We start from the raw sequence: 26,586 nt of genomic DNA, 5'->3' as shown, positions 1-26,586 counted from the left end.
CTACATCATCCCTCGAAAAGATCTAAAAGGAATGCATCAAACCAGTTTTTCTCTGTGACCCCGGCCTCAGATGACCCATTCCTCAGGAGAAACACGAAAAAACTCAGGACGTATTTCATTATGATGATAAAAACTAAGATATTCATTCAATCTTACACTAATAGAGACTCTCCTATAATAAATCGTGTGCCAATGAACATAGTTCCGTTCATTTCCGACTCCACTGGTGTTCGGACAGTGTTTCCTCATCATGTATACACTCATAAATGCTTATTTATTCAGTTCTGCAATATTTTGACTATGTTTGCATGTTTTTTTTTAAGTATTATCCTTTATAAAATGTCCCAAGTGAAGCTAATGTGTTCTTCCATGAAATAGTCAAGTTTTCATCCAGCGGAGACTCTGAAAGCTTCTGATGTTTCATTTGTTTTCCAGCAAACAAATACTATTGATTTATGATCATTTTTACATCTTTTGAAATAAACAGTATGAAAAGTCAAGCAGACAAAAGAATCGATATTTGTTACAGCTGTTATTTACAGCTTTGCTTTTAGTGAGCCAAAGCAGTTTAGAAACCTGCTATTGGAAAGGTAGAGCTGAGTGTTATCTACATAGGAATGAAATCATATATTGCATTTCCAGAAACTGTGGTGAAAGACAGTGAAGAGGAAGGAACCGAGGACAGGGTTTGAACCTGAAACTTTCTTACTGTGAGGCGATAAAGCTAAACATACCTCCACAACAAGACCCCTCCTCATGAATCAGCTGCTTTCAGGAAGCCCTGCTATGAATGTAGATTTACTGTAAATGCTCCAAAAAAGCCACGATAATTCAATAAACCTTATCAAGCTTTTCTATTGTTTCCTTTTCTGCGGCCTATATCAACACCCACCTTTTCACACATGAGCGTGTGTGCGTGTGTGTGTGTGCGCGACAACACTTCCACACCCGAGCCTCGGAGCACAGTATGGAAGTCAAATATAGCTGGTTAATTACTCTCCCCCAATTATCTCCCCATGTCATTGAGGAGAGGTGTGGATAATTAGAGCTCATCAGATAGCACTCCTGCAAATATCACTACGATCTCCCACTCACATACACACACACACACACACACACACACACACGTGATGTCCCCTCCACACACACGCACACACACATGCACAGTCCTGCATTTAACAACAGAGGGCCGGGTTCATGCCTTATTCATGCGCAGCGTTGTGTTGGTGGGCTGTTGCCTTGTGTAAACTTGTTTCACTTGGTTAAAATATTCATGAAGGGACACGTGACGTTCCCGGTCTCTAACTACTGTCCACATCGACACACACACACACACACACACCCACACACAGGCCCACAATCCCACTCACCTGTTCATTTCCTCAAGACAATCTGTGGCGAAGAAGAAGCTCTTGATTTTGGGATGACAGGCTTTGAAGGCGCTGCAGTCAGATCGGGAGGAGAAGGCTGATTAGTGCTGTTTTTGTGTGCGCGCAGCAGGTTCGTGTGTGTCTGTGTGTGTGTGTGTGTGTGTGTGTGTGTGTGGGTGCAAAATGTGCTTGATTAGTAATTTTGGCGACATGTGAGGGACACTCACAATTTCCGTCTGCACTCGATGGCTCGGTCTATTCTGAACTCGGGGAGGCTGATGAAGCCCTCAGCCTTCTCGTCCTGCAGGCGCAGACAGATGGAGAGTGGTGGTACATCATCAACACACGGCACAAAATGTCATACATACTGATAAAGCACTTTTATTCAGGATAGTAATGCTGTAGTCCAGCATATGAAAAGAACATATGCTGTTTATATTAACAGGAATTAAGTTCTGTCCCCGAACATGGAGAAGATCAACCAGGTCAGCTCTTAAAATCATATTTGATTTAAAAAAAACATTTTTCGACCGTATGTGCCCGTTTCTACATAATATTACAGATTTACTAATAATCTACTGATCTAATCTCTATCTTTTATAATGACTTCCTGCTTTGCATGAAGTTAAAAAAAAAAAAAAGCTTTTTAATGAAATGAGATGAAATTGTTTGGATTATAGCTGCAACAATATGATGATTAATAAATTCTCAGGACACAAAGTGTGTCACATGATGAGTGACGGTTCACAAATGTGACAATCACTGACTTTCCTTGTACATTTCCCATCATTTACACATATTCTTTTTTCGAAATGAGCTTTGTTAATATAACTGCCTTCTGAAACGCGGGAGAGGAAGTGCAGAGTCAGCCTTACGTTTTGGTTGGTGTACCAGTAGAGACAAGACTCCTTGAGGATGAACCAGTACTTTCTCCATTTTTGGGTGAAGTAGCCTTTAGCGTCTTTCTTCTTCCACAGCCAGCCCTCGCAGTCCCCGTGGCCCAGGTCCTTACAGGAGATTCTCCTCCGACTGGCGCTGGTGAGGGAACCTGCAGCGCACGGAGGAGAAACAAGCACATCTAAGTCCAAAGAGTCGCGGGTTATATTTGAATTGCTGCTCCTGAATCACCAATTTCAACCGTTGTGTCTTAACTCATGAGAAAAACTGAAATTTTGAACACGTTGAAGAAAAGTCAACTACAAATTAAAGTGTGTTAAAAGGAGGAAAAAGCTGGTGGTAAAAGCAGAACTCTCACTCCTGCTTTGTTTGTTTATCCTTTCAAAAGAAGTACAAAGTGAAATCCCAGAGCTTGATGTCCTTTTACCCTTCTGGGGTAATTGTGACCCTTCCTGCAGACACACAATGTGCTCACAGCGCCGTCATTAGATTACCAGAGAAGACGTGACGGAAGGCGTACCTTTACTTCTCTTTTTGGTTTTCGTTCTTAGAGAGGTGTAATGGAAAGACTGGAAAAGAGAGAGACAAGAGAGAAAACGTCTTCAGTGAGAGACAGTGCTCGATTTTCTGAGTAATTTCAGAGGAGCAGCCAGTTCGCTCGGCGTGTTTAGCTAATTAATAATTTCCTCAGGTCCACAGCGGAGAGCAGGTCTGGAACCTCTGCAGACAGGAGGTGACCTCCAACCTGCGATGCAGCACTGAAGCCTGCACCAAGACTACACATTATCCTACATACTCTCTTTTACCTGAACGAATATAAGAGCACAAACAGAGACCAGCTCCTTCTAAACTGTAATCTCTTTTCTGATGGTTGCTGGTGACGGTTTTCCTGCACCCTTGTTCTGCATGACTGGAAAAGCCTACAGGTGTATTTATCTATGCAACAAAGCCGAATAAATGCGTGTTTACAGTCAACCGAGCTGACTCACTGGATGCTAACGGCTAAGGCTAATGAGTGAGACAGCTTCCTGTGTCACGGTAACCTAAATATGGAAACCAGTCCACATCCTTCCACTGCTGTCTTTAATTTCATTATTCCAGTCCTCAATGGGTTTAATCTGAGACATCTCTGCTGTATGTCCATCTTTTATTTGGACACAATTGAACTCCAGGAAACGGTTGATGCAGTAGCTGAGAGATTCAAGATGAATCTGAAGTCGCATTGAAATGGGTTTGAAGTCGCAGAGCAGCTGGAAAATATTCAACGATTTATAAAATGTAAGTAGAAAACTGCACCATCAGACCTGTACCTTCCTCATGGAGGCCGCTCCTGAGCTTCCTGAGCCCGAGTATCTGCAAAAGGCGACAAGAAGGGTTTAATAGAACCACAGTCGAATCTAATTTGTCACAAATGCGTGGTCACAGACATGAACTCACCTGTCTGTTGTGTCTGCTCGCAGTGTGTCTGCACCTCGCTGGGAGCAAGAAACAAAACAAAACACTGAGAATCATTCAGATACTCACAAACGCACACAAAACACATCTACCATTTATAGCACTGGATACTTGCAGTGCTATGAATGGTTAAATACTTTTGAATTCATAAAAAAAAAAAAAAAATCGAAACCCTATTGTGACGTAGTTTTGTCAATTTTTAATGAAAAGTATCTGGTTTCTTGGGAAAGTAGCCGTCAAACTGGCATGTCTTATTGTGATGTTGTGGGAAACATTAGCTGAGCTGTCAGCTCTGTGTGGGTCAGTCCGAAGACTGATTCATTCATTAAATTTGGAATTAATGAGCTCGATCAGCTAGCTGGAAGTGAACTGGTGGTAAACACATTTAATTTTAGTGTGTTTGAGTTGATCAGCAGTTATTTGGATGGGTTATGAATGGGGATTTTGCAAGAAATTAAGCTATTAACAAACGACAATGAGAAGAAGCAGCATCCAAACGGCTGAGATCTAAACTGAAAACATGAAGAAGCTCATTCATGTCTGCAGTTTATAACGGCGCCTTGCATTGGGATTTCTTTCATGTTGAAGATGAGCTAACAGCTGGCACATTATCGGCAGGTGTTAGGTTATTGGCCATCATTACATTACAGGTTGTTACACTGCGGCTCAGTTTGCATTTATCTTGTCCTGAGGTTGGTGATCCAACATGCAATCACCTTCTGTGTTATGAATAATTTTTTAAAGAATTTACTTTAGTGAAATGTCACTGAAAAAAAGCTTAGATTACACCCTGGAGTGCACTGAAGTGTTTCATGTAGCCTCTAAACGCCCTGATTTCTTTAAATTCAAAGTATTTGGGGCTGATTACAGGTTTAAATATGAGCTGATCTTGATTTAATCACATCTCTTCACTACTGTGATCACTGATGTGAGCATCACGGCCCATTAAACCTGCCTCACTTTATCTGTTCTGCTGCACTTTGGTCACTTTTTCTGATAAATGAATGAAGCTGCTCGAGAACATGTTTGTGTGCTCCGGGGACCTTCGGATCCTTCGGCGTAGTGTGAAGCGATCATTAGGAGTGTTTCTTGTTTAAGAGCGGAGGGGCTCAGTCAGTGTGTCAAGGGCACCATTATCTCATAGCCCGATAAAGCTTCGGTAAAATTCTGCAACACTGCTAATGATGGAAGCTCCTCTGCTACCGCAGCCACGTTGCACGACGCTTCATCACCAGTCTCCGTCCTGCGCGGGGAAGACGTCACGTATCTCTGTTACCGCTTGGCATCGATTGTAACGAATGACACACAAAGAACACAATCAGGTGGCTGAGCTCTGCATATGCTCGTTAGTGAAGGATAGTATACTTTCTGTGCCGCTGAATAGATATGAGTCACCGCCATGGAGAGGCTGCCGCTCAGAGGGTGAGAGAGGGCTGGTGTGAGCGGAGCTGCTAGCGTGCCGCCTTTGTGTGTGTGTGTGTGTGTTTGCGTGTGCTGTGTTTTAAGCACAGTCTGTCAGTTGCACTTGTAATTGGTCTAGCTGATGCTGAGTCATATACCTACTCACAGGGGTACGTGCCTCTGTGTGTGTGTGTGTGTGTGTGTGTGTGTGTGTGTGTGTGTCCGTGTGTCCGTGTGTGTGTGTGTTTGTTCAGAATAAACTCCTATTTAGACTCTGGTGTGTCTGAGGAGATGGGGATATTAGGATGAGTTAGGATGAGTCGTGAGATGGCTGCATACAAATGCACTCCTGTGAGAGCTGCTGTGTCTTTCTGTAAGCCTGTGTGTGTGTGTGTGTGTGTGCACAAAGCAGACACGCAACAGCGACAGAGGGGTGTGTGCCTCTCTGTCACTGTCCTTCTTATCATCCCCGATGTTGGCAGCCACGCAATAACACTTATCATTCTCATTCTCCTTTGTCTCCTCTACCTGAGACACACACCCACATACAAACACACACACACACACACACACACACACACACACACACGATGTGTGAATCTGTGGACGCTATGACCTCTCCTCCAACCACAAACACCTGCTGCGAACACTTTGTTAAAACCAAAAGTCAGATACAAAACAATAAACTGACTGAACTCTGACTCCAAAAGAGAGAAAAACCCTCCTCTGTTCAGCTCTGAGACGATAATCAGTGAGAAAAACCAGTAAAACCATCTTAACACTGATGGTTTGTCTGACGACTTTTCACGTGAGCATGTAGGTTTGTAATTAGCAGCATGTTTTTGAGTCACAGTTTGCTTTCTTCTGCTTCCCTTTTGAAACTCTCCTTCACTGTTTTCTGATCCTGCGGTTGTTTATAGCTCCGGATCGTCTTATTGACTAATCCGTCACTACTCCTGACTGCTGCCTCCTGCATGTGGCTTCATGTCGACAACCAGGAGAAAAGGAAACATTTCCCAGAAACTCTTATTAAATATCTTTTTTTTTTTTTTTACAATAAAGGTCACAGAAGGTGGACTTTTAACACACATGCATTGCTTGATATTTTACATACTTTTGATAAATCCCATTAAAAGATCAAGCAACGACAAACTGCGCATTGGAAAGTTAGATGTTTCACAGTTATTTCCGAGCTCATGGCTAAACTAAAATTAAGTTTCATACATTTTGATTTAATAATTGTGGTTGAAAAAAAAACATCTGAAAACATTCAAGATTTTGATGCACAGTACTGTATTTTGATTTTTCATAGAAGCTGACATTGTGAACAGTAAACAGAAAGTCCGATCTCAGAAAGAACATTTTTCACATAATTCAATGTAAACTTCCAGATATACTGCATTTCTTCCACATTGTTCTTCATCATTTCAGTCATGTATCTTAAAATATTCTGATATTAGATTTCTCAGTTTTTATTTTTCACTGTTAAAAATTTCAAAAATCTTTTTTGCTTGTATTTGGCTTGTGAAGCTGACCGGTTTAGGTTTTCCATTCATTTTTAAGTTTATCCCTGCAGTGACTCATTTGAACAGGATGAATTTGTCGAAACAACACTGTGGGACATTTTTTATTTAAAAAAGTCAATACCTCATTCCGTGCTAAGTATTTTACAAGTGGAACATATATATTTATTACTACTGTGATTATTCTCTTGCTGTTTTTTCCTCCCGTTAACAAACATGTGCCCAAGTAACTCTTGACACAAGTAACTAAAATTATTTCAAACCTATCAAACTTCAGAGGTAATTTATTGGATTTCTGCTACAAACTGATCAAGAAGAGACTAAAAGTAAGTTGTTACTGTTGGACACAGAGAGATCTTAGTAAAGTTTGTGAATTTATTTGTGCATGTAGTGAATTATGTTTAAAACCACGACATGATCAACAATCATTAACTCAATTTTCATTAAAAAAAATCTTTTTAGCTTTACATAAATTGCTTCACATATAAAATGAAAACCTTTTACTCAGATAGTTCACATAAAGTGACTGAAAAGAGTAAACACCGATATGAACTGTGATCGTCTCTACAAGAGAACTTTCTTTGTACCGTTTCACACACAGGAAGCTCTTCAGTTCTGCGTTCATAATTCCCCATCATCAGCGATCACCTGACTCCCTTTCACAGGGGTCAAAGTGCACGTGGCTCATCTCTACACTACTGCTGTGTTGAGGATTCAAACATGGCTTCCTGACCTCAGGGTCAATGCTCAGCCTCAGAGGGGTTTGATGGAAATGTCTCAGAATGTGTGTCTCATTCATGTTTTTTTTTTTTTTAATTTCCTTTCAATGTAGGGTTAAACATGAACCTCCACTGGGTCCGTGCGTCTCAAACAGGGGTACTGTGTGTATTCCAGAGGCTGATACGTACAGGCAAGGCGTCCGGCGGCTGGTCTAGGCGCAGAGTGGAGGACAACATGGAGGGGCTGATGGGAAAGCTGGGGCTGCTGGGATTGCGGCTCTTGCGCCGAGAGCGTCTGGTGGAATCCCGCCGGCTTTCCCTCCCCGGACCCTCGGGCTCCTCCTCGATCACCAGGATCTTATCGTCGCTGAGGTAACGCAGCAGGGAGTTGTCCGAATCTGTGAAGGAGACGCAGAGGGAGGGGAGGGGAGGGGAGGGGAGGGGGTGGACGTTAGAGGACGGACGGGCTCAACAGAGAGGATAAGAGAGAGAGAGAAGCCTCAGAGGGGCTGAGATAGCACCGGCGAGTCAAGGGAGAACCTCAGAATGGAAACGGATGAGGCTGGATAGGCCTGTTCAGATAAAGAGGGGGAAAAAAAAAAAAAAACAACAAAAAGGGATAAAAGTACCTCAGAGCTGTTGGAGCTGATATGGATCCACAGCCAGAGACATACAGCCAATCTGTTTACAGTGATTATGTTGATTTGGAAAGAACTACTGCAAAAATCTTTTGGGTCACAGAAAGTTTTATTCTGCCTCAGCTCCGAGCAGATAAAGCTGCTCACCTAATTTGTTTATTATCCACACACTTAAATGTGAAAATCTGAAAGAGTGACAGAGAGAAAGAGGGGAGGAGAGGAAGAAAGGCAGACCCCCAGCATTAGTATTGTGCTTTAATGTTATTCATAGACTTTCTGACGGCGGAGTGGAGGATCCTCGGTTGAATACAGATCGAGTCTCACAGCAAAACGGGGAAGCTGGTTAGAATTGGTCACATAGAAATATCCCTCGTTTCTCGAGAGCGAGTCTATAAATGCAATTTCCTTGCATTTATGTTTATTTGACGCTCGGTCAGATACATACCTGGCAGATATGTATCCTCACACAACCACACCACCATGGATAACCCAGGAGATGAGCTGAAATGTGTTGAGCTGAGTATGAAGCAAAGCACGGCGTCGGTCCCACCCGGGTGTGTACAGTGAGTCTGCTGGAGTGTGACTGAGGGGGGGGGGGCTGTGTGTGTGTATATGTATATGTTTGTGTGTGTGTACCTCGGCTCCCTCTCTTGCCCATGCTGGGTTCCTTGGCCTCGGCCATCCAGTTATATTCGGGAGGCATGGAAACGGGTCTGAGGTCACCTGGAAGCACCAATCAGCAATCAGAGAGTCGGCCATGGGGGGGTGGGGGTGGGGGCGGGGAGGTGGTGGTGGAGGTGGAGGTTTGGGCGGGAAATCCATCGGGGGGTGGGAGACGTGACCGAGAGACATCGTGGGGGAGACAGTCGGACAGGTGGACAGGTGAGAGAGAAGAAGCGGGCTGCAGGTCGGTGGAGGGGGGGGGGGTGGAGAAGGGCCGGGGAGGAGGGAGGGGGTGGGAGGCCTTCAGAAATCCCTCAATGGAACGGCGAGGCTCTTGTCCTCGGCCACAAATAGTCCCACAGGGCTGAATTTAATTTCATTCAATCTCAAAGTGGCTCAGCAGCTGTCAGCGGCGACACAAAGCGATGGTGATTAGTAAGTGTCAGAAATCACGGCTCGCTCCACGAGATGGAGTTCAGGGCGCGCAAACGCCACGAGGAAGTGACCAACGCAGCGGTTTACAGCAAGTTGACCTAAATTACCAACAATGAATAAATACATATGTGTTTTACTTTGAAAACAGTGCTTTTACTTGGAATTAACAACTCAAAGATGTGTTTGAGCAGACGACTGCTTCCGCCTGACGACTGATCACAGCTGAGAGCTGACGAGGAGGTGGAGGTGGGCCCGACTCCCACATACGTTCAGCTCTGATGAGAACAATCAGCAGCCAGCCGGCCGGTCCAGCTGACTCACTCACAGCAGACGGGTTTTCTATATGAGTGCATGAATGGAGTCATGCTCTCCTATTTTGATAGTTTATTTTTTTCCTTTTGTACATTCAGAGTTTTATCCAGCAGCAGCCTGTTGGTGCGGTTCCCCGTCAGACCCTCGTCTTGCATTTCATAAAGCAGAGTCCCAGCGGACGCTGGAGGGCGGGCCGGGTGGTCGGGCAGACAGGGAGCTGGAGACAGTGTGAGTGTGTGTGTGTGTGTTTGTACTGAATGTTCGCTGTGTCGTTTGCTGTGTTTCTGGGACGTGCGTGGAAGATAAAGACAACAAAGGAAAACGGAGCCATGAAGCGAAGGGATGAACAAACACAGAAGGAGGAGCTGTGAGGAAACCAAACGGTGAGGGAGCATGCGGCTCCGCTGGGTGACGGAGGACCCGGAGCCTCCCCGCCCCCCCCCCCGGGACTCCTCGCTCCCGCTCCACGCCTCACCATGTGTGGGGGTCTTGTCCCGCCGGCGGACGCCCGTGTTGCGTCCCCTGTCGTAGTCGGGCCCCGGGGGTCCGTCCCCCTCCAGCAGGGAGAAGTACTGCCCGCTGTCCTGGTCCAGGTAGTAGCTGACCGCCTCCGAGCCCTTGGAGCCGGACTGGGAGCTGACGCTGTAGCGGCTAATGTCGTCACAGGACATGAGACCCATCTCCTCCCTGTGGACGCCATCATCACCATCATCATCACCATCATCATCACCATCATCACCATCATCACCATCATCATCATCATCATCATCACCATCATCACCATCATCATCATCACCATCATCATCACCATCATCATCATCACCATCATCATCACCATCATCATCACCATCATCATCATCACCATCATCATCATCATCATCACCATCATCACCATCATAATGACCGTTGCTGTGTGTCACTCTGACCTGGTGCTGTAGAGTCCGGAGACGGGGGACAGGATGTAGACGTCCTGCATGTTGGGAGCGTCCATTTTGGACATGCCCAAGGTGCCGCCGGGTGTCGGGGAGGTGCTGGTGGGGCTGGTGGGCACCGGCTGAGGCGGGCAAGCAGAGAGAGAGGGAGAGAGAGAGAGAGAGAGAGAGAGTAAGAAGGAGGGTGTTGAGGGATTCCGGTGTACGACCTGCAGGACGGGAGCTTTACATCTTTTCCGTGGCTCAGAGAAAAACAAACGAGCACGCAGATTACAGTGTCACCGGGGAATGCAACTTTTATTTAGGGTATTGTCTTTGTACTGCACCCTGCACTCGTTTCCATGCCGTGCTGTGAGTGTGTGTGTGTGTGTGTGTTTCCGTCTTCCTATCTGTCTGGCTGCCTCTACCATCTTCAATCGCTTCACTATACTGTCATTTTGTCTCAAGCTTCCTCACTCAAACAGGGCTCTCCACGTCTGTTCCCATGACAACCCCTCCTGGCGTGCACTCTCTCCGTGCTGCGAGTCTTTCTCACTCCTCCCTCGCTCCCCCCGACTGAGGAGGACGGAGGACGGAGGAGAGCCGGCGTGGCCTTCCGCCTCTCGCTCCATCCAAGGACACACGGATTCATTTGTCATCAGGACGGCGTCACGCCAGCGCCGTCCGGCTCGCAGGGGAAACAGGTTTACTCTCAGATGAACAGCTGGGGTGGCCAACACTTTGCTCACATCCTCAACTTCTAACAAAAAAGCAGTCATTTGACTGTATACTTGAGAAGAACACTGTCGACAGAATGATTAAACAGACAGGAGGAGTCCTCATTACTGAAGCTCGGCGTTTCATCATTTCATCGAATTGATTTCACATTCCAAACTTTCCATCCCCTCCCTCCTCCATTCCTCCATCCTTCCATCCCTCACAAACCCCCCAATCCCCGGGCCCAGTCCACCAGCACCCCCCCCCCCCCCCCCCCCCCCCCCCCAAACCCCATTCCTATCATGGAGGCAGCTTACAGTAAGAAGGCTTCACAATAAATAATGAAGAAGGGATGGAAGAAGAAAGACATGCGTGGCAGAGGGAGCAGCGGGCAAATGAAATAGGACAGAGAGAGAGAGAGAGAGAGAGAGAGAGAGAGAGGGAGAGAGAGGGAGAGAGAGAGGCGTGGAAGCTGTGCAGCATGGTGACTTCAGCTCAGAGTGAAAACAGTAATTTAGTGATTACAGCCCACCGCTCCCTGCATGTGGAAAGAAAGGGGGGGCAAGGAGGGGGTGGGGGGTGGGGGGTGAAGGAGGGGAGGGGGGTGGAGGGGGGGTGGAGGGGGTGCCGGGGGCCAGAAGTTAAGAGGAATGGAACCACAGCGGGCGAAAATTCCAGTTCTGTTAAAAAAGCACTTAAACCATTTGACCCCCGCTGCGCCCACTCCAACCCACGTAAAAATCTGCAGCTCAAAACCTCTCCAGACCAACACACACACACACACACACACACACACACACACACACACACACACACACACACACACAGAAATATGCTTAACATAATATTTTGGCTGGTAAAAGCTTTAAAAGTTCAAAATGAATCAAATGTTTACAGTCGGAGTGAATTTAATCTGTTAAGTGGTGAGAAGCAGCGGAGACGCTCAGCGCTGAGCGTCTCCATGTGGCTGCATTGCATGTCACAAAGAGATAATGAGTTTTTACTCCACCGTGGCTTCAGGTGAAGATATGACAGATGAAACCACAAGTCCTCAACTTCACAGGCCGCTGACGTCCTGAGCTGACACGATGCTTTGATCGGCGTCTCATTCTCATATTAGAGTATTTGCATTTTAAATCTAAAGAAGCTGAGAATCAATTTAAATGTAGAGCAATAATAAATGTTGTTAAAAGAAATGCTTTTTGAAGATTGCCAGAGTTAAATGGATGAAAACAAAAAAAGTGAAAATAGCAAGAATAACATTCTAAAAATAAAGTTAAAAAAACAGCTCAGGCTCACAGTGCAAAAAGAAATTATGTGTAAAAATGTAGAAGGAAAAAAATGAAATGTTATCGAAATACAATACAATACAGAAAAAGATTCTAAACATAAATAAAAGTGATACAACCCTATAAAAATGCTTTTAAAATAGATTTTAGCTCTTTTTTTACTGACAATTTAGTGACAGTGGTTTCCCTTCACTTCATAGTTTCTCTGTAATGTTTACCCTTAAATATACAGTATGTGTGTGAACACAGGCATTAAGTGTATCATATTTATCATGCCTTACTGCTTTACTGTCTCATTTTCTGTCATATTGGATCATATCATGTTAATGTGTCAAATTATATCGTATCAACTAAATTCCAACATAAAGCTTCATCTTTCACATTTTGGTTGTAAATATGATGTGAAAATTGAAGCTAAACCTTATAATGAGAACTTCAGGTGATTTTTTTTTCTCAACTAAAACTCAGCTTTAAATCAATCAACAGATTTCAAATTGTACTATCGAATCTATTTGTTAAAATAAAACTTAATTTGCATTTCTCCATGAAATGATGTGGATGATACGAGCATTTGTTACCCAACAAACCCGAAAAAAGTCTGGTGATTGTGAAAAGAGGAGTCACTCCCACACACACACACACACACACACACACACACACACACACACACACACACACACACAGAGTCGGCTTTTCAATAATACATCACCTGCAAATACACGCTGCCTAAAATAGCAGGTATTTACCGAGAGTAATGATTTATGAGTCGCAACGTATAACATGGGAGATTTATGAAAGCGGGCTCAAGGACGTGGCGTGGCACATGTGTGACCGAGTGAAGTGACCTGTGATGTGGATGCTGATGAGGCCTTCAGGAACACAGAAAATGACTTTGCAGCAGCGCAGCAGGCATCCATGCATGCAATATGCACCCTCGCCATAATCCTCATCTTTGTTAAAAAAAAAAACAAAAAAACATTATTATAATTACACTCCCATCATGAAATTGTTGTTCTCGCATCGGCATCGTACACACACACGAAGGGAGGGAGATGTGTTATCATTTAGCAGAATAGGAGACTCTGCCACGGATGGATTTGGTGCTGGAATCACACGATAATTTGCAGAGATAAATTGTTTCCTTTGTGGATCCCTGTTATAATCCAGCTGAACGTTTGCCACATTTGAGCTAAACTTCGCAATCATACCCTCCAGAAGGAGGCTTAGAGGTATGAGTGTGCATGTGTTGATCGTGTGTTTGTTTTTACGTGTGTGCATGTACAGTACAGCATCCAAAGCCAAGCTTACAGAGAGCAGTGACCCAGTTCCTCCGACCCTCAAAGGAACAACGGGGGAACTGATAACACACAACATCTCTCTCTCTCTCTCTCTCTCTCTCTCTCTCTCCTCTGCACATGTGCACAAAGAATGCACTTGCTGCGATGCACAGATGGACAAGTGTGTATACAGACGCATGTTTAGCAATGTGTGCATGCCCGCTCTCCCCACTTTCTTCAATTTCACACACACACACACACACACACACACACACTCCCAAACAGCCTGTTTAGCAAGATATTTTGGATTCAGTGAATTATCTCCAGTATTTGCTGAGTAGCGGCTCTTGTTTCGGAGCCAGTGGAGCTGCTGCCTGTAGTTGCTTATGAATAATTAAGTGCTCCAGTCTTTTCTGAGAGAGAACAAAACTAAAACACTCCTTTCTTCTCTTCTCCCACAGATATCTGCGCGCTCTGATCTGGGCGCTCACGGCGCGCTTTCTGTCTTAGCAGTCCATCAGGGTAGATTTCCCACAATCCTCTGCTGTTGCACACGGCAAATATAACAATAAGCTCCTGGTAACAACTTGAGGCAACGATAACAAGGCAGCAACCTGGAAACGGGTGCAGTCTTCCAGCTTGTTAAAAACAAGGATGGCGTTGAAGCTGCGGCTGACGAGACGCTTTTTAATGGTTTCGGTACAATTAGCTGGCGCCACCAATGCTCGTGTCAATATATCCCTGCATTTTAGCGGCGTTATGCTCGCCGACATTTAAGAACAACGGAAACACCGACAAACAGTTGCTTTAAAAGAACAGAGGATGTTGGGAATGAAAGGGGAGGACGAAAGCAAAGAGAAAGAGAGAGAAAAAGCCAAAGAGCAGCTGAGCTCTGAACAGAGATCAAAGCATGCATGTAGCATGTAAATGAATTAGCCTCATGCCAGGTTAAAAATAGCCGCCATAGAAACACGGGAGTCTGACAAGATAGCGGCTGCTTCACAAAGCGCTCCGGCAGCGTCAGCCTGGCCCTCGCCTCACCTCTCCGTCCAGCTCTGCACAGCGTGTTCAGTCTGGAAATTGCTCAGTGATATTTCTGGGCTATGAGTGACGGATTTACAAAGTGTTTGCCCTTAAGCGAAATGTGCACGCCCTTTCTGAGCCGTCCGACGAGCACACCACCTTTTAGGAGCTCACAATACGTTCAGAAGAAGAGGAAGAGGCTTTTCTGAGGCATAAATCAGGATGTCAGGTTGAGTAGATGTGAATGGAGCGACCCTTTGGTGACCTTATATATCAGATTCACCGCAGAGAGTTGAGAATAAAAACACGAAATAAACAGAAGACGGTGACACGGAGCTCATTCAATCAGCTCGCTTCTTCAAATGGAGTTTTAGTGAATAACGTATTTGTGAATGACTTTGATCTATTCCAGCAGCATGACAGGCTGTAAAAATAAGACTGTACTTGGAGGATTGATGCAAGGTCAAACACTGGATAAGTTTCCTTTGAAAATATTTGTTTAAATGCCAGTAGGAGAAAGCGGAGCGTGGGCAGTGGAAACAAGAGACGAGACTGAGTCAAGGATAGAAATACTGCACGTAGTGATTCCTCTATGCCATAAATTTACAGATGGTAAAACATCAAGTGTAGAGATAAGCGTAGAGGAGGGAGGACACATGCGTCGAGGTGTGAATATCAATTTTCTTGCGCCCTCGTACAAACATCAGCCGCAGCGGTCCTTGAAACCGACACCAGGAAGTGACTGAGCGTGCCGACGGCAGTGGATGCTGTTTACCTGCAGGCCCAGCGGTTTCCAGCGGACGTTCCTGAGCAGAGCCGGCGTGGAGCTCAGGGTGTTCTGGGGCCTTTTCTTCAGCGTGAGGATGACTCCGCAGGGGTCCTCCCTCAGAGCGTTCACCAGGTTCTTCAGCTGCCAGCCCACCTGAGGAGCACACACACGCCGTGGCTACCGACACAACTGCTGCACACCGCTGCACGGCCATGAAACAAGGAAAAAAGCAATCCGCCGTGCACAGCAACAGTTTTTCATCAGCTTGTATTAACTGTTGCTGCAGACCACCACGCACACACACACACACACACACACACCCTGATACCACCTGCCCAAAGCAGTCCGTGCTGTCCATTCTTTACTGGGCAAGTTTTTCAGACACAAAGCCAGATTCAGTAACCAGCAGGTTACTGAAGAATACAACTGAGTACAGAATAAAGTAGGGAAAACACCCAGTTCCTCTGAAAATGAACTCTTCTGAGTCTAATGTCACTTTCAACTCTCTAAAGTTCCATCGCTCAGTTGGAGGAAGATGCTCTACATTCTGGAAGGATCGAATTCATGAACTAATGGAAACAAGAAGAACCAGCAGCGCAAAAACCCAAAGATAAAGTAACAAGATGCTGACAGCAGCACTTAATATAAATGTAAGCTAATGTTTATTTAAAGATGCTGATGCATCAGAGCTACTGTGGATACGGGGAATTGCTAATATTAGTACAGTTGGACATCTTTGGTGCTGCTGTCAGGAGGACTGAGCTGGTTCAGGATTTATAAGGCTGAAATCGTAAGTAACAGACGAGCAGCTCCAAATGTTCTGATGTATGACAAAATTACCAAACCGATGAGAATGGCAGTTGTTGTCACTGCAATTTCACAGTAATAACTCCAAAAATTAAGTCTGATAAAACCTTAAAATTACTTGATATGATTATTTTTCACACTTAATCTTCTCAAAATTATTATTTTGGCCAACTGGTCTTCCTGTGAAAATATCATAAAGTTAATCCATAATGGCTACTCAGATACATACAGCAAATGCTGGTTTGCTTTCGTCACTCTGAGCGGTATATTCGTCCTCTGTGTAACCTGCGCTCACTGACATTATAGAGCTGGACAAAATGTATACACCTCCAGAAACATGAGCAGCGTCTGTCCTTTAAAGAGCGATAGCAGGATGACGGATTCAGCCTCGACACGATTTCTCATCCCTTTAAAAGCCTTGATATTCCCGGACAGGATTTAGGTAATCTCCGAAAATTATGTCATCATCAGAAAATCTCTATTTTGATGCAAATCTGAGCTCATATGCAAAAAAGTCGAGCGATCTGCGCGTCCTTGGCAGTGAAGTGCACATTCTCAAAGACTTTCCTGGTTCTAATCTGATTTATGTGATATCAAGGACACAACTAAATAACTCCCTTCACGGCAAAATAAAACCTCCTGAGCCACTCTGCCTCAGAAACACTAATCTCTGCCCTCCTGAGGAACCCTGTAAATTATAGGAATTACAAATATTAGCCTTTCAATGACTTGTGAGTTCTCATCAGAGCACTGCACTGGACAGAGGGTTACCGACCAGCATTACAACACAACAAATGGAGACTTGGTCACTACTGTTGAGCTGTAGGAAGGCAAAGGGGCTGTGAAGGAGTGAAGGAGTGCTGACTGCAGTGTTTCCTCGTGTCTCCAGAGCTCACAGTGCTCGTCAGGCCATTGATTGGATACACTGGTATCTGTCCACAGAGACTCTATGTCTGTCTCACACACACACACACACACACACACACACCGACCCTGACCTTATTCCTGACATAACGGTGACCGGCCCGTGTCGACCTGCGGCCGCCCGCTTCCTGCTCTCCTCGGCCCCGTTCAGCGCTCCGAGCTCAATCAGCAAACCAGCAGCCAAGCGAGACTCCACTGTATCTGCTGTCATGCCCGCTCAAACCAAAAAGAGGGTAAACTAGGACACACTGGAAATTTCCGGGACGACTAACATTCACTCGGGATGTGATTTATCAGCTTAAACTGTGATTTATGTCCTGGTGCCGGAGACAGCGAAGGTTCCCGCAGAAGTGTGCCAGTGTGTCAAAACTCTTCAAGGAGAACAAGATGGCTTTAAATATCTGCTCAGGTTAATTATTCTTCTGGATGACCTGTTGCTTAGAGCAAAATTAGCCAGCTGAACACGTGAATAAGCGCTTCTGATTTGCCATTTACCACCCATCTAATTACTTGTTCTAAACTTTTGCTTCTGAAAGATGAAGCTGAGTTAATATTGGTTTCTTTGTCCCACAGTAAATGGATTTTATAGATGTGCAGATAAGATCTGTGATGGTGAACACAAAACTTTCCTAAAACAAAAATGCCCCAAAAATGTTTGCATTTTTTGCTTTAAACATTGTACTATATGAATTTTGTTTCAATCTCTTTGGCACTCCATTACTAGCTTCAAGCAGTATTAGTTACTAACTACAATGACAACTCAAGGAAACTGTTAAATTGCTAAAGTTTGTCAAAATTACCATTGAAATTAAAGAATAGCTTATTTATTACTGCGATAAGGATGCTTTTTTAGGACTGTCATTCCAGTCTTCATGCTACGATAATCTTCTCTTTGTTGTAGAAAAGTTTAAAATACGCTTCAATAAACATTAAAAAAACGAGGTTTTAATCGTATGAATGACCAATGAGACATTATCTCTACATTTAATTTCATATTGTGGGAAAATGTCTTTCAAACGAACACAAATTAAACTGAACTGAACGTTGATTCGGTCAAACTTCCAAGCCCTTCTCTGATGGACCGTGGTGGTCCTGAGACGGTCACACGTCAACAACAAACACCGAGGCGTTGTCGACCAGCCCTGTTTAGAAACGCTCCGTTATGCAAATACACACTCAGCAAAGGCAAACTGGGAGAGACCTACCAAAAATAATAGCAGAGCATAAACTGCTGCTAGAGAGCTTTTTCAAATCCCAGGGGTCTTCATTATTTTCCCAGATGCTATTACCTCCACATAATTATGTTGCCTCTTCAAACAATCAGATTGTTATTTGAGCAAATTCCACATTTTACCTCAGAAGAGGAGCTGAGCTAAAAACTGCAAGTCCTGTTTTGAAGTGCGTCTCAAACGGAGCTCATGCATAGACATGAAAGCAGCGCCGCTGCTAAATATGTGGGATAGACCTACATAATGATTCTATAATGTAATGGAATTTGTTCCTTCAATATGCACACTAATCTCATTTTTGAATTTACAGCCTGACAAGATAAACTTATCAGCGGTGATGCTGACGGAGATTCCCGCTGCCGGCGTGTCTCCATCTTTCCTCTGCCGTTCTCTTTATCTGCTTCCTCTCCTTCCCAAGTCCCCTGTTTACGTCTTCCTCCCGTTTTGCCCCGCTCTCTCCCGGTTCTGCCTCATCTCAGCCCCCACTCCCGGCTGTGTCGACCCCCTTCTCCACCACACACACACACACACACACACACACACACACACTCACACACCTCCATTTCCCCCTGCTTATCTCCCTCCCCAGAGTGAGGGATCAGAGTGGTGAGGGTCTAGCTGAGGGAGTAATGAAGGGTTGGAGCTGAGAGCCTGGCAGGGTGCGATCTGCACTGTCACCCCGAGGAGCGTGAGAGAGGGGCTGATAACGCACAAACCCACACACACACACACACACACACGCATCAATCAACGGCGCTCCCCAGCGTCTGCATGCAAGCCTTCACATGAGCCGTACCTATCGAGATGTGCGAGGAAACGCTAACCAAAAAAAAAAAAAAAGACATCCGCGCAGACACAAACCCTTTTCTCGCCCCTCCAGAAATCTCAAATAAAACGCTGGAACAAATTGTTTGTGCCAGCGCTGACAGCACCAGGCAATAGACAGCGCACTCAATCACATGCTCTCACAAGGCACCGTTCCATTTAAAATGGCTGCCCTTTTGTGTGTGTGTGTGTGTGTGTGTGTATGTGTGTGTGTGTGTGTGTGTGCGTGTGCTTCCCTCTGATGTGATGAGTTGAAGGCAGAAAGACAAAGTATTCAAAGTGGAGCACGGGCTCACATTTCAAACCAGACGTCTCCTTTGGGGCTTTAACACGACAAAGGGAACAAATTCCAAAAAGAGTGAGCTGACAATCACGCTGGACGGAACAAAGGTCTTGTAACAATCGGCCTATAATCTGCTCCTGAAGCGAAGCCTAATTAGCCTACATAGCGGCACAGGCACAGGACGGGAAGCGCCATGGTGGCAGGGGCGGCGGCGGCGGCGGTGGCAGGTGTCGCGCATCGAGACACCTCTTCGACGTAGCACAGGATGGAGAACAACGTGTCCAGACGGAAAGCAGATTTCTCGTGATTTCATGAGTCCAGCATTGTGTTTGGCAGCTTTGTGACTCACCACTGTCTGATGGTTGACTTGGATCACTTCGTCCCCCGCATGGATTTTCTTACACTGGTCCGCTGGAGACTGCACAGACACAAATTGGGGGACAGAGGAGGACAATGGGAACAAATTGAAGGAGTAATGAACGCAACGGATTCATTGTCACAGGGAAATAAATGCGAGAGCATAAATTGTGGCCGGCAAACTTTGGAGCTTCCGACTGGGTGAAACAAAAACTCACATTCTCTGTTGTTCCGGTGATAACGTGGAGGCCGTCGTATGTGGATTTGATATACATCCCCTGAAACAAAAGACCGGGCAGGCGAGAAGTGAGCAGCCGCAGGGAAATACAAGATGTCGGTGTTTGGTAGGTGCTCGTATCTTTACAGTTTGAGGTCAGCTCAGATTTTTGTAAAGTGAATGACCTGGCTGAAAATCCTGATGAATTCTGAAACTTAACAAGGTTTGTCCCTTCAAGACTGTCTCAAACATTCAATATGCACTAATTCTGTGTGTTGACAATAGTGCTCTTTCGCAATGTCTCCATGATCCTTCACAACCTCTGACCTGAGCTTATATTTCTGTTTTTATTTGCAATTTAGCAAATCGACTCCATCAGTTTCCCCTTGTCTGTTTCTATACGGCCCCATCTGGACACACACTTTCTTACGTCCAACCAATTTGAGTAAACATCAACAAACAAAGGTGTGAGCGGCGGGGTCTTTACCAGGCCTTCACTGGGCATGATGCTGGTTAGGTGGACCACCTCCAGATGGGCGGACTGAGACACCAGAGAGTCTGAGGACAGGGAGATGATGTGGTCGCATATCCCCGCCAAGGTCTTACACTGGGAACAGGAGAGGTAAAGAGAGCACAGGAAGGGAAAAAAAAAAAAACTGTCAAAAAAAGAGAGGAAGTTATTGAGATTGGTTTTGGTCCGCGAGGAATGCTGTGACCTAGCTGGAGGAGGTGAAACACACATCATCTCATCAGACTGTTCCACATCGCCACTTCCCTCACTCCAGCATACAAACTGTTTCCTGTCACAGTCGGTCCACGGGCGAGCCCACCAGACACCGTCACAGACGGAGCAACACATCACCAGCACCGCTCGGCATCCTGGGTATCCGGATGACATTTTCCAGCAGCTCGATCACCGAGCACAGGTTGTATTTATCAATAACACTAATTTCCTCGGGGAACTACAGAGTCTTACTCGCTTCACATCAGCTGACAAACCCAGACTTACTGTAGAGCTGACATATTTTAGTTTACACCGCGCTTCAATTCTTAATTCTTTACCAGGCAAGTGGCCAAGTTATATATTTTTCAGGTATTTCTTCGTGAAACTGTTCAACTTGTTGAGTTGATTCAAGTGACGAAGCTTCATCAGAACACTTAGAATAATGACAATGATAAAAATGATACTTAATCTTTACAGTTCAGTTCAGCATCGTTTGACATGTGATACATAAGAAGCTAGAGCCCATTTTTAAACATGTTAATGACTCCAGGAAGTCACATTAATGACTTTTTTTGTTGCAAATAGCAGATTATATTGCAGAAGACTAGTTTTCAGTTGGGTACATAATGTAAAAAAGGCTAAGATATGATAATACAGACTTTATTTATCCCATAATGGGGAAAATTCCAGTGTTTAAACAAACTGATTGACAACAGACAAAAAAAAATTGTAAATTATGACTATGAACAGAAACATGATGTAAATATAAAACAGAATACATGATTACATATATAAGGAACTGAACATTCAAAAAACAAACAAAAAAAACACCCAATGAGGGGCTTTGCTTCACCTTGCCTTCGCTCTAAATAAACCTCGACTGTTTTTTCAGGCTATTCGTCTGCATGGTCAGGCATGCAAGTTAATTTATCATCAGCAACATCTCTGCCTTCTAATCTGAGCTGACTGACTGCCACGGCTTTACAGAGGCCCTCACCCTGGGTATCCTATCTCTCTCTCTCACACACACACACACACACACACAGAACTGCAACATGTAGAAGGAACATACGGTGTGCTATCTACAGCTGTGCAGTAATGAACCCTGTATAAAATAATCTTCTGATTTCAATCTTAATGAGCAATTACCGGATTATAGTTACAAAATGAACACATGCAATCTTTAGCGCACTCAGATATGATGCACACCCAGACACACACATCACTGCTCGCAGCCGGTGATTCATTCAGCGGTGGAGAGAAAAGGTGGAGAATATTCAGTGAGCCGGCTATGTGATCATCACACAGAAATACACACACATTTTCACTCTTTTCTGGGTCAGTTATCTCAACGTTACATGGCTTTGTGTTTATACAGTAATATGCTTCGGTCGAGGTGTACACATTACATAATGAGAGACTGAAACGCAACGTTATATACAGTCACCAAACCACGATTTGGGTTTTTTTTTTTGTTTTGCAGATCAGGGGGGAAACAGTATGAAATCTGTGGGCGAAAAGGAGAAGCAGAGTTTCACTAATGCTGACTATATAGAGCCACAAATAGCATCTGAAGTCCTCAGCTGGATACCAGTGAGTGACGGCGCTATGCTTCTGCGAATGCTCTCCTCTGATCGTCGGACTAATAGTCTTGACCTGGGATTATCACGAGGGCCGCCAGACAAAAGGCCAGTTGCCAACGAGGAGACTCTCTCAACTTCTCCGCTTCTGACACACCCGTCCTTGATCTTACACGCCTCCGGAGCATCGGGGCCGCAGATTATAGAGAAGTTAACTTATGTGGCTGGCTGGCATGAGATTTAAGAGCAGTCACACAGAAAGCCAGACGGAGTGCACTGCCAAATGGATTAAGCTCCGGCGGATGCTTCCTCACCACCACCACCACCACCACCACCTTCATTCATTCCCACCGTCTGCACATGCACACAGGTCACAGGAATACTCTCACACTGCAGCAGACACCAGACGAGGCACAGCAGAAGATGGAGAGAGGCAGGGAAAAAAACAGAAAAAGGCAGGCGGGGAGGGGGGGGGGGGGGGGGGGGGGGGGGAGTCCGGGAGGAAAAGGGGAGAACACAAGGGAAATGGAAAATACACAACTAGGACAGTCTTATGTAATTCCTCTCATCCTTATGCATGCATGCTCATAAAAAAACACTCACTCATACACACTTCATGCTCCATCAGACACACAGACTCACACATGCTCATATCGTATCCTCCTCACACACACACACACACACGCATGCACACACACACACACACACACACACACACACACACACACACACTATCCCTGTCCATCTGATTGCTGCAGGCCATAGTCTAGAGGACAGCAGAGTAGCAGTGAGTTTTGCATTATTGAGCAGAGGCTGAGAAACGTACCACTACCACTACGGTAAACAGTCTCTGAGCGCCTTGCTGGATACACACCGCACGTCTGTCTGGATCAAACATGCTGACATTACTTCACCAGTAACTATCATTTGTTAAAGAAGCGAAGCATGCACTCAGGCCAAACAATAGTTCCTAAAATAGATTTGTAGATGAGTGTGTGTCTTTGTGTAGAATGCTGTGCTGAGATGTTCACAGTGAGGGACGACTTCCTGCTAACGGCTGATGGGATCAAATGGTAATAAAATGAAGAACGGGTCTTGTGCTTCCTCGTGCTTTCAAATAGAAAAGTTCAAAAGTTGTGACTCCATTACACCTGGAATAAATTATGTCCTGTAGGCAATAATGAAAACCTCAATTTCTTTATTTGTCAAAAACTTAAAGCCCACCCCACAATCAAACCGCAACTGATACTGTAAAAAATGTTGGATTCTATTACTTCATCAAGTACAGTCTTGTTTAAAATAAACACAAAGAAACTAAAATAATAGGTTCTTATCAAGAAAACTTAATGATGAAAACTAAGAAAAGATATCCTGTCTTGCTATACCATTTTCCACCACAAGATGGAGAAGTGAGTCACTCCAGCATCTAATCTGTTGCTACTTATATAAGATTTGTGAAAAACTATAATCAGCAAAGATAAACAAAGGAGAAAGTAACCATTGTCATCATAGATGGAGTCAACATTGTGTATTTTTAACTGTCTTCCTGCAGAAAACAGAGGAAATTAAATTTGATGCGGTACTTTCGGCGTATTTTAACCCGCTGCTCATGTCGGCTGACAGGCTGCGACAAGGCGCTTGAGCCGCCGCTTAATGTTGCAGATTAGAGCTTCGATTTCATCCCATTCAGACTGAAATCTTTTTTTTCGAAAATACTGTCCCAGAAATGAAACCCATCATGTGCATCATTTGTCCCTCGGTCTCTCTCTTTCAAGGCACAAATGTTTCATCCTGATGGTCTCCGGCTCTTTCCTGCCAGGGAGACACACCACCAGCGCTTTCTGTCAGCTGTGGATTGACATGCGGTTTGGACGCATCACAATGGCTGGCTAGCTCCGCTAGCTTATCGGCGATCTGTTCAACAAACAGAGATAATGTTATGTGGGAAACAAACCAGGCAGATGGACATTGTTCCATTAGAATGAAGTGAAACCGATCTTCGCTGCAGCTATGGACAAACTGCACTTGAAAGCATCCTTATTAAAATAAAGGATTTATGCTTTTCTGATTAGTTTTTTTTCTTTAAAAGGGCTTAAAAACCTAAATATGCAGTAACTACATCTAACAAATGTTGATTTAAAGAAAGGAAGCATATTTCATTGACCGTCTTGGAGAAGCTATGTTTTTAAGACGTCCTATTTATAGTTAATATAATCTATTGATCGTGCGGTGGGCGACCCCTGTGCACTGTGGAGGTCAGAAGTCGCACAGTAACAGTGGGATTCAAACCTTCAAATTTTATGATACAAGATTGTTTCTCTAATTTCTATAACTACAACTCAAAATATTCTCACTATGCAGATGGATATGGATATGGATGATACATATTTCAGTTAATTGCTATGTGACAGAATGTAAAACTGCCTTTGCATTTTTATATCTGTTTACATGAAAACACCCTGACTCTTTCTCCATGTAGACGGAGGAAAACACAACTTTTCTGCCTCACTTCTACTGCACAACGCACACCTGTAATATCAATCCAATTTGGTTGTCTGTCCATATTAATGTCTATGTGCTTGATAGTATTTATAGGGTAGGGTTCTCTGTGTGAATGGTTTCATTTCAAAAACATCAAGAGCACCAACTTCTAGTTCTCCATAAACAGCCATTAATTTGAAAACATTGTACATTTTTCTTCCTCACAATTCAAATGTGAAGAAAACATCTCATCCGAACACACGTGTGTGTGTTCAGAGGTCATGTGCCCTCACCCCCACTGTAAGGAATAATAAGGACCCATAGTATTTACTTGTGGAGCTGTGAGGAGGCTGCATCTTAAAATACACAGCTCCTTCTATCCTTCTCTCTTTTCGCACTGTCTCCCCATTTCACACATAAACCTCCCACACACATAACATACTGAGTCATATGCAGCCTTCAGTCTGGCACTCTGTGTGTGTGTGTGTGTGTGTGTGTGTGTGTGTGTGTGTGTGTGTGTGTGTGTGTGTGTGTGTGTGTGTGTGTGTGTGTGTGCTGTAACAATGGAGGTAAATGGTGGCTGTGACACCTAAACCAGACTAACATCTGAGGGGTGGCTCATTTTAAAAGGGGAAACACCAGCATCTCAAATACAGTCAATCTGTTGTTTTCTGTTGTTTTTGCTTCTATACTCACATATTCCATCTGCATGTTGTCATCTACAGACAGGTGATTTAGTTCTTTGAGTATTTTCTATTAAATGCTGGGACAATCCTCTGAGGTCTCCCCCAGCCAACGGTTTATTTGGTTTCCGCCACCTGACCTTGAATGGCAGCAGGAAGTGTCCCAATCCAACTGTCAGCCCACATCAGACACTCGCTGCTCACTCCGTTTCACACGTGGACACAGACAGTCCTCCGTCACTCGCGCACACACACACGCACGCACGCACACGCACACACACACACACACACACACACACACACACACACACACACGCTTTCAAAAGGCCTCGGGCTCACTTGCACTTTAACACAAACTAAAACGGTACCACAAATTCCAACAAAGTGCACAATCGCCTCTGCCAGACACACACCCCAAAGAGCAACACACACACACACACACACACACACACACAAAATATAGCACATAATATACCTTTTGAAAATAGAACATATGTTCATGCTTGAAAATGATAATAGTATATCTCACCCTGACCCTCATCAGGGTGAGGGGGTCTCTATCAATGGAGTATTAGTACAATACTAAGGGCAGACAGTGGGTATTGCATTGACATGATAAAGAAAAAAAAACTCTTTTTCTTACTTGTGAGAGAGATTTTAAAACAGTTTAATGATTTATTGTGATTGTAATTTGTTTTTCTAAATGAGAGAGGCCACTCAGTTGTACCAAGATCCAGTATTTGCTATTTTCAGGTTTTATCTTGTGCAGCTCCACAGTAATCTCATAACTATAGAGTCTGCAGGTTCATGTGGTTCTGGAGAAACATCAACATATTCAACAGATTCTGTAACACTGCGAAGTCTTCAGGTGTCTTTACATTGACTTGATTAAGAGACACTAGCTTTTAGCGGTATTTTAAACCTTAAACTCAAACTAAACTGACTGCATTGAACTGAGTAGATTGAACCCACTTCCTTTATGTTCTGGCACATTCAGATAAAACAGAGCAGTAAAATATGTTTTCCATAAACAAAAATGGCCTGATTTATGAAGATCCTGCATAAAACATGCTCAAC

The 26,586-nt window shown here is 44.4% G+C and overlaps 1 protein-coding gene across 5 annotated transcripts in view; it reads right to left on the bottom strand.

Moving 5' to 3' along the window:
* LOC115396506 (connector enhancer of kinase suppressor of ras 2) overlaps nt 1-26,586 on the bottom strand; it is a 59,938-nt gene that overhangs the window by 5,561 nt on the left and 27,791 nt on the right. For 2 of the 5 annotated variants that reach the window (XM_030102399.1, XM_030102422.1), the window contains exons 6-19: nt 20,529-20,648; nt 20,043-20,102; nt 19,817-19,885; nt 15,406-15,552; nt 10,340-10,467; nt 9,889-10,100; nt 8,640-8,726; nt 7,555-7,763; nt 3,705-3,742; nt 3,572-3,620; nt 2,788-2,836; nt 2,246-2,418; nt 1,598-1,671; nt 1,371-1,442 (exon numbers count right to left, since the gene is read on the bottom strand). In XM_030102399.1, the coding sequence (XP_029958259.1) occupies nt 1,371-1,442; nt 1,598-1,671; nt 2,246-2,418; nt 2,788-2,836; nt 3,572-3,620; nt 3,705-3,742; nt 7,555-7,763; nt 8,640-8,726; nt 9,889-10,100; nt 10,340-10,467; nt 15,406-15,552; nt 19,817-19,885; nt 20,043-20,102; nt 20,529-20,648 (1,487 nt within the window). The remainder of the gene's footprint in view (nt 1-1,370; nt 1,443-1,597; nt 1,672-2,245; nt 2,419-2,787; nt 2,837-3,571; nt 3,621-3,704; nt 3,743-7,554; nt 7,764-8,639; nt 8,727-9,888; nt 10,101-10,339; nt 10,468-15,405; nt 15,553-19,816; nt 19,886-20,042; nt 20,103-20,528; nt 20,649-26,586) is intronic. The other 3 variants (XM_030102406.1, XM_030102430.1, XM_030102414.1) reach the window with 2 other exon arrangements.

Source organism: Salarias fasciatus, chromosome 2 (assembly GCF_902148845.1).
Source record: "Salarias fasciatus chromosome 2, fSalaFa1.1, whole genome shotgun sequence".
Lineage (NCBI taxonomy): Eukaryota > Metazoa > Chordata > Actinopteri > Blenniiformes > Blenniidae > Salarias > Salarias fasciatus.
This window is presented reverse-complemented; position numbering and strand designations above follow the sequence as displayed.